At 43.0% G+C, this 8082-nt stretch overlaps 2 protein-coding genes across 2 annotated transcripts; one reads left to right on the forward strand and one right to left on the reverse strand.

Moving 5' to 3' along the window:
• Positions 1 to 694: 694 nt before the first annotated feature.
• PHALS_02415 (tkl protein kinase) lies at positions 695 to 3387 on the reverse strand (the record flags this gene model as incomplete). Its single annotated transcript, XM_024719557.1, has 9 exons — positions 695 to 1803; positions 1866 to 2047; positions 2101 to 2169; positions 2233 to 2322; positions 2386 to 2457; positions 2521 to 2595; positions 2654 to 2773; positions 2846 to 3303; positions 3367 to 3387. The coding sequence occupies 9 exons, from the start codon at positions 3385 to 3387 to the stop codon at positions 695 to 697; spliced, it is 2196 nt and encodes a 731-aa protein (XP_024572694.1).
• Positions 3388 to 4546: 1159 nt separating this feature from the next.
• PHALS_02416 (RxLR-like protein) lies at positions 4547 to 5347 on the forward strand (the record flags this gene model as incomplete). The annotated part of the gene is made up of 1 exon (XM_024719568.1): positions 4547 to 5347. One exon carries the CDS (start codon positions 4547 to 4549, stop codon positions 5345 to 5347), a length of 801 nt encoding a protein of 266 aa, XP_024572695.1.
• Between the last annotated feature and the right edge of the window lie 2735 nt (positions 5348 to 8082).

Genomic DNA, 8082 nt, shown 5'->3' on the forward strand with positions numbered 1-8082 from the left:
AGCCCGCGGCCACCCAGAAGCTGAACCAGCAGCTGGTTCTGAGCACGGAGTGCAACAACCTTCATCTCCAATGGTGCCAAGCGCTACACCGTTGCCTGTAGCGATGCATTCGCCTGCTCCACGTCTCGCACCAGTACAGATCCCCAAGTAGGAACCAGCATTCTTTATAACACAGCATGTTGCTTATATTTTATATAAGATGTTTCGGGAACACCACCTGTGATCTTCTTTTATCAATTCCCACAATGCATACAGTACCTTCATGTAATGGCTAATGGAGTCCATTATATGAGTCGGCGTTGACAAACGCTGAAAGGATGGGAGTGTAAAAATCTTGATAATTGAAATACTATCAAGAAAAATCTTGATAGTATTTCAATTATCAAGATTTTTCGTTGCTTTCTATTCCGAAACTATGTATTGAATAGCGCGAGGCTAGCAGCCCATGTATGCCATCCTTCTCATATGTACCAGTGCTTATGATGATTTTTCATCATTGCAGCATTCTTTGGTTCGAGGGACATAGTTGTTGTCACAAAATTTGCCAGTTAAAATGTCCCAACTTAACTTACAAAACTCAAAAGCGGACTTGATAGGTACGATACATTACTACTATAATACACTTATTTGATACGGCAAAATTTGGTTTCTAAGCAAAGGTATGGGACAGGCGCGACAATCAAGCAGGTACACTTCAACGTAGTGAATCAGAATGTAAGCTTGGGCGGAGAAGTTGCTGTAGCGCCGCTACGACAGCCAAAGCATTCGGTCTATCTTTGGGGTTTTCCTGCAGGCATACCGTTGCGATCGACAAAATGCCATCAGGACAATCAGGAGAAAATTGTGGCCGTTTGTTGCCTGTTACAACCTGCCGGAGTATATCTGCCTCTTGTAGTTTACCCCGTGGGCTGTTGCAGTTAGCATCATTCCAGAATGGATAATCGTTCGTGTCAATCTCAGACAAGACAACACCAAACGAATAAATATCGGCCTGTTCATCATACTCTCGACCCAAAAGGACTTCGGGTGCAATCCAAAATGACGTACCAATTCCTGCAGTCATGGCGTGGCTTTGCATGCGCGCAACGCCAAAATCAGTCAACTTTGCCTCCAAATGCATGTTGATAAGCACATTTTTAGACTTTAAATCGCGATGAATCACCTTTGGAGTGTGTGAGTGTAAGTACTGAAGTGCCTCTGCGATATGTAGTGCAATTGAAATCTTTGAAGTCGTCCAAGTCAATGGATTGCCTTGACGCTGATAAGTGCGTAATACGTGCCTCAAGTCACCACTCTCCATGTACTCAGTCACAGCGGAAATTTGCTGCAGTCGATCCCACGCCACGCCGATGTACTCAACGATGCGCGGATGTGAAAGTCTAGCCATCAAAATTATCTCTCTAAGAAACGCTTTGAGATCTTGGGGATCGTTACTACGATCAGGACGAATTTTTTTCACTGCCACTTGACGACCTTTGAACTCACCCAAAAACACCAGACCAAAGCCGCCTCTGCTGAGGCACTTACGTAGCGTAATTTCCGAGAAGTTAAGTCGGTTGTTGATAATCAGAGGGTCTTTCAGCAAAGTTTCGATACTGTTAGTGTCAGATGTTTGGATATTTATTGTATTGTTTCCACTTTGAGAGAGGTAGTAGGCCGCAGGTAAAGACACGGATGAAGGCGTACGAGGACGTGAGTGATTTCGTTGTCGGAAGAGCAAAACGATAAGGGCTGAAATTAAGCAGCCAGCAATGACCACGACGTACGTGGTGCATTGATTCCATGAGGATGGACTTGATTCTACTGCACAAAGAACAAAGTGTCAGTGAGATGTCTAACTTAGTGCGTTGGCATAAGCATAATACTTGATTCCGCGATAGTGGTATTGGTGACGCAGAAGTTAGATCTATGTGCTGTCTGCCATGTGCCGTCAGGGCATGTCGCAGATATATCCGGCAAATCGGACTCAAAGGCTCTTAAACTTTTGATGGCGTTAAAAGTCGTCATGCTGATTTTGAAGTCGGTTATATCGTTTTGAGCAATATACCTGAACACATGTTTCATTAGACTGGCCACAATGGCGAGCTTAAGAATACGTACAATTCCCGTAAACTGTCAATGTTTAGTACTGCTGTCGGAAACGTAGTCAGGCTGTTGTTCGTGAGATTACTTGCGATACAACACACAACTTTAGTAATGAAGACCACAACGTTCGATTAACAAACAACTCACAGTGTTTCGACAGCGCAAAACTGATTTGAGCAAGAGCTTTGTGTGGTTGATCCAACGTACGGCACAGTCAATGAGTTAGAGGAGAGATCCCTAATCAGCAAAAAGGATAGCTTATGAGCCTTTTTAACTTTGCAATTTCGAAATAAAGCGTACAAATGCTGCAAATGAGTCAATCCATCAAAAAATCGAGGCCCAAATGCAAACAAGTTGCAATTGCGAAGCGTTCTGAGGCACAAAATGAACTGTGAGTTTTCTGGGATTTTTCAGCAGCACATTTAGTTTACGTACAGATTCTTTGTCGAGGGTGGCAAAAAAGACGCCGCCGATATAGTTATAGAAAACATGTTAATGTTTTTAATTTCCCTTTTAGCAAAAATGTTTAGCAAATTATGTAAATGTAAAGCGGATGACCAAATCTCACACTGTAGAAATTGAGATTGAACCATTACTGATAGCAAGAGGCAATACTGATCCATGATCACGTCTATCCATTGGTATAAATTGAATATTCTGTGGCTCGATTCCTTCACCGAAAATGCGCCTGTAACCACATTTGAATGTTTGAAAAGTTAAGCAGTTTACGATTTTAAGCCATGACATATACGATAATTACAATGTTTTAAGAGTTGGAGGGACCAACAATGTCCTGATGGAATCGATTAGGAGGGCATTCACCGCCGTAAGCAAAACTGGAAACTTGTCTCCTGAACTTGATTTAGCAACATGGAATTCCCACGTGTCCGAAGCGTTTTGTCCAACACTTAAACAAAGGCAAGACGCACCTATCGCCGTGAAAATGTCGGGACAACCAAAGTTTGGTGATTTTGCACTAGAAAGTCGCTGAAGAGATGGCGCACCATTGCAAATAATATCGGTATCGGAAAGGTTTTTCAAATTGGAATCCACACCAACTGCCAACTGAGTCTCATTGTCAAAAACATTGGCGATGAACCAATTTTGAGCCGATTCTTGGGCTAACGTTGTTGCCGGAACGATGCCAACTTCTGAACCGGACGATGAAGACTGCAACGACGAGGACAACTGATCTGCAAAATTCGACCCTGCTGCATCCTGCGAAATGCATACATTGGTCGCCACACATACCAGTACCAGGAAGATCTTCACCAGCCAAACCCTGCAAGTTGGGAAGACCATCGCTGCGTTGACTTTCCTATGCCCGTCACAAAAAGTGAGCTGTGGTGAAGCTCACCTCTGCCGTCCACATGCCTCCTGAGCAACAGAGAGTACGAGTACAATCTGGCGATTGTGTAAGATACTTTAGAAACCGTTTTTGCAGTTAGTAATGCCGTTATGGAAATAATTGACCGCATAATAAGACGACATCTGCTTCTTTATGAAAAACTAATCAAGTATAATAGTATAGTAAGCACGTGTTCTCTACTGGTTAACATACCGCATGTATTCTACAAATTCAAAAAAAAATTATAGCATCAAATCAAATCGGTAATTCAATCTGCCTACGAGCGAAGATAAAAAGAGCTGCATTGAATTATGCACCTATGCGATTTTTGTTGAACAACGCCGGTCGCTTGACAAAAAACTTGCTTCCGCTGGCAGACCGTCTGAAGTATGCCGCTCAGAAGTAGTCTGTAGGGCTGCTTCGCGCCAGTTTCAACCTGATTGCTTTTTTCATTGCAAACACATTTTTTACTCTTCGTTTTGCATCGACTAAGGTTGCTGTTAGATGTTTAAGCACTTTTTCTAAGGGCTTCGTAAAACCTAGCGATTGCGAGACGATACTGGTGCATTAATTGACTGTCATGCCACAATTTACTATACTGCATGTGATGCGAGATCTGATCGACATGATAAATAGAACAAAGATCGCAAGACCTTAGGCGAGGTTACACTGGAACTTAAATTTCAATACATATCACTGGTATGTTGCGGCGAAACAAGATGCTCCACGATTTTGACAAAATTTTGTGGAGATCGAAGCTAACCCCAAAAGAAACGGGTGTCAAATAATGCAACTGATGAATAAAAATATACTGAAATGACAACAAGACAATGCAAGTGTGACCTGCAAATATAGCGTCCAGAATTAAGCCTATTTCATATTTAATTTGGACCCTTACCAGTGGCTTGTTGGCTACGTTCGGACATACTCTTTCATGATATAAAACAGGAGAAATGATACGTAAAACATAATCTCAATGTCGGATTTGTCTTTATTCTGACAAATTAATCTCTAAATGTCGGATTTGTCCTTATTCTGACAAATTATTTGGCAGATCAGGGAGTTTCAGTAATCATCCATTCATCACATCACGTCCACGTTGACAAAGTCGAGATGGCATCTTATCGACCTCTACTCCTGCTGCTCACAGCAACCAACGTTTTGTCTGCGCTCGCGCACTCTGTTGCTGCTGCAAATTTGCCACCCTCAGATTCGAGCCCTAGCCTTCGCCACCAAACGAACGCTATGTGCTTAAAGTTTGCGAGTATTTGCGATTTTGTCGCCCAAAATTGCAACACGCAAGTAAAGGCTCGACCTTGGCTGGCGACATTGCCAATCGCGGATGATTCATCCAAGTGCGCCGAGAGCTTCAGCCTATTCCATCAGCACAACAAAACTCTAGTGATTTGCATGCGTGAATTCCCACCAGAATCTAAGGAAATGACTCAGGCGTTGGTATTTCTGAAGTTCTACTCGGCCTGGCAGCAGCAAAACACTTGCAAGTTGTTTCATGCTACAGAGGCACGAGCAGCTGCAGAGTGCTCATTTAACGCTCTCCGCCCGTGGACACAAACGACTTTGTCTATGTATTGCCACGATGTCTTCACAATGTATAAGAACTCAAGACACAAACTCGACGTACTTTGCGAGCGGACCTCTAATTCCGACACATTTTGGGAAGGATACGTCGATTTTATCGGCTCTAAAACGTGTAAACACTACTACGACATTATACGAGAAGCGAGAGAGCAAGGATGTGGAAACACCAACATGGCACTGCATGGGACCAGATGTCAACAGATGTTTGAGTGGTACTCAAATCACAAGGACGTAGTAGAGACAGACTGCTTTGAAGTAAGAGCCAGCAAACCATTTTATCATGGATTTTACTTGTGGAAGAAGCAGCAGCATTGAGGTAGCTGTGCATGTATTCTTTAATTGTAAAACAAAATGTTTTCTGCGCTATGTACAAATTTTGCTACGTTGATGCTACGTCATCAGAAGGTACAATCAAAAGCGCTTCGTCTAAAGACTACCAGTACCGACAACCGCAAAACAAGCAGGCGAATGGCAGTAATAGTACCATGCTGGGTCACTGCGAAGAAAGCGCAAAGGCTGGACTAGCATCCAAGACATAAACCAAACACATACCTGCACCATGGTATTCGCATAAAACTGTTAAGGTAAATTTAATTCTTGCAAAAAAAGCCAAGTCCTGGTCTTAAATTTCTTTGGCTATTGTTTTCGCCATGCAGATTTTTCTGACATTCAAGCCAACGACGATCATATCAAAATTTATTTCGCAGCGAATTCGCAGAAACACTATTTAGTACCCACAACCACAGTCTTAACCACAAGGTGCGGACTCTAACACTGCATCCCCAATTGCATCTATATTTGCAGGGGTGGCGTTCATCCTAAAGAATATTCCGTGCGCAGCTCTATGATATGGTACAAGTGATATTCTATGTAAACGTGCGTATCTTGTAAATTAATGGACATATCGCGGGCCGAGTGTTAAGTGTTTTCTTCATACTCTCAAGCTAAAAATATCAAGATTTGAAGACGTAAAATTCGTTCCTATCTGGCAGATAAATCAAACAGCCTCCCGACGTTTCACTGCACTTTAGGTTATCCTTTTTTTGCTGTCCTACAAGTGTACTTGGAACGATTCATCCAACCGATCTCATCATTAGGGTTCTCGTTTGTCATTTCATTTTAAGAAATGCACTAAGCTCAAGCCATTCTTACCACAACACACAAGTTTATGCGTCCAAACTTAAGCAAACCGCTTTGCAAAAGTGTGGGCTCGTGAATTAGAGAAATTACACATCCTGGGAGCCCTGTGTCAGGACTTCGCCAGCTGGCCATTGTTAGGTCTACTGCCTCCAATGTGCAACCGACGTCAATAACTATTATTTGTGGAATAGGGAGCAAGAGGCAAAATTAATCACTTCTTGACACAAGTGGCGACATGCTGATCGTTCGAACCGATGTTAAATCGCCGAATGACTGCTAACAAGACTTCATGCAGTATGGATCTCGTTCAAAGGATTGTACTTTATGAGGATTGTGTTAATTTTACGAACCATACAGAAATCGAATGTTGTGGCCGGAGCATCGCATCGAAATGCAGGAAAATAAAAGTTTGCCGATACCGTTTCGCCAACTAGTTTTGCGCCAGATCCCAGCAAGCATGTTAACGCTGTGACTCGAAACAAAAACGCTTCATGCAAATGTGAGGATAAGAACAGCGCCAGCTTCAGAAAGACAACGCTAGTGACGATCTATACAAGTTGATCATTTCCGCCCGAAATTTTCCACTTCGAAAGAGGCACCTCAGTAAGCTCGCTTACGACAAAGGGGTGGTACACTGTCCAGAGTGTGGCCACTAAAGAGCTCATGCCAAACCTCGAAATGGAGTCGCCGCTGATTTTTCTTCTCTCGCGTTTGGCAACAAGGAATCCAGGGTTGAAAATCAATGGCTCATGTCGGAGCAGCAACGACTTCTGGCGAAGTCGACCCTTACTCATGGGTCATCAATAGATATGATGGACACAGAACATTTGACAGTGTTACTGAGCTGCGAAGTCATGTACAGACAGTAACAATTGCGGATACTGATACTGTCGCTGTTGATGGAGTGCTTTGAAAGAAGCTCATGGGATTGGTCACTGCCACCCAGTACAGGCCTTTATTCTTGCAGACACTCTTTTCGCTCCAGAGAACTGACGAAGATACTGATATCGGTATGCCAAGCAGCTCGCAAAGGTGTGCAGTTTGACTTTTACATCGCTTGCTGTATTCTAAAAATGAGGAGCTAGGGTTCAAGGTGCCTCTCCACATCACTTAACAAGCACCGATTAACTATCATATTCTCCCGTAGCTCGTATGCAACTGGCTCGTCGACGATTTAATCTTGCGTAGGTTCGGTTTCTAGATGTTGAGGAGAAAGTCGGCTATAAAATTTCAAGTCATCGTGCCAAATCAGTCCAGGTCCACGGCCGAGCATCTTGCAGCGCAAATTGATCGTCACAGTGGCATTTTCGGCCATACCAACTTGTTTGTCCTCGGAGGAGAGCTCAGAGTACTATTACTTTTAGAGGTTAATTAACGATATTGCAGTGCATATCTTTGTTGTAATTTGTCCAGTCAATAACAATATAAAAACTTGTAGCATAAAACAAGCACAGCTAGTGGAAATCACGGGAAATAGCAATTTGAAGCGTATGAGAATTACTTAGCTTAGCACGGAATTGATCGTCGCACAACAGTGGGCTCATAAGCCAGAATAAGGTCGCTTCCGAAACCTGTTGGACTGTGCTGCATGCTCACAGTTCACCAAAGCAACTTTGAGCTAGAGCCCCTCTAGCTGTAAAGTACATATTGCATAATCAACGTTACTTCGGACAGCACCATCAACAGACTTGTGGTAATTGGATATCAACAAATTTGCTACTTGGATTCCAAAGAGATTTTGCTCCCTGGAATCATTACGAAATTTTATTGGCTATTTCTGGTACTCATGGATATCGATAGGGCATTTTCAAACCGCGATCTTGGATTATGAGGCAGTCAAAATTGCGTTATTGATGGGTGCAACGCCATAGAGACTGAACAGCACTTGTTCTCCGACTGCACCCTCGCAT

The sequence above is a fragment of the Plasmopara halstedii genome (assembly GCF_900000015.1).
Source record: "Plasmopara halstedii genome assembly, contig: Scaffold_194, whole genome shotgun sequence".
In the NCBI taxonomy this organism is placed as follows: Eukaryota; Oomycota; class Peronosporomycetes; order Peronosporales; family Peronosporaceae; genus Plasmopara; species Plasmopara halstedii.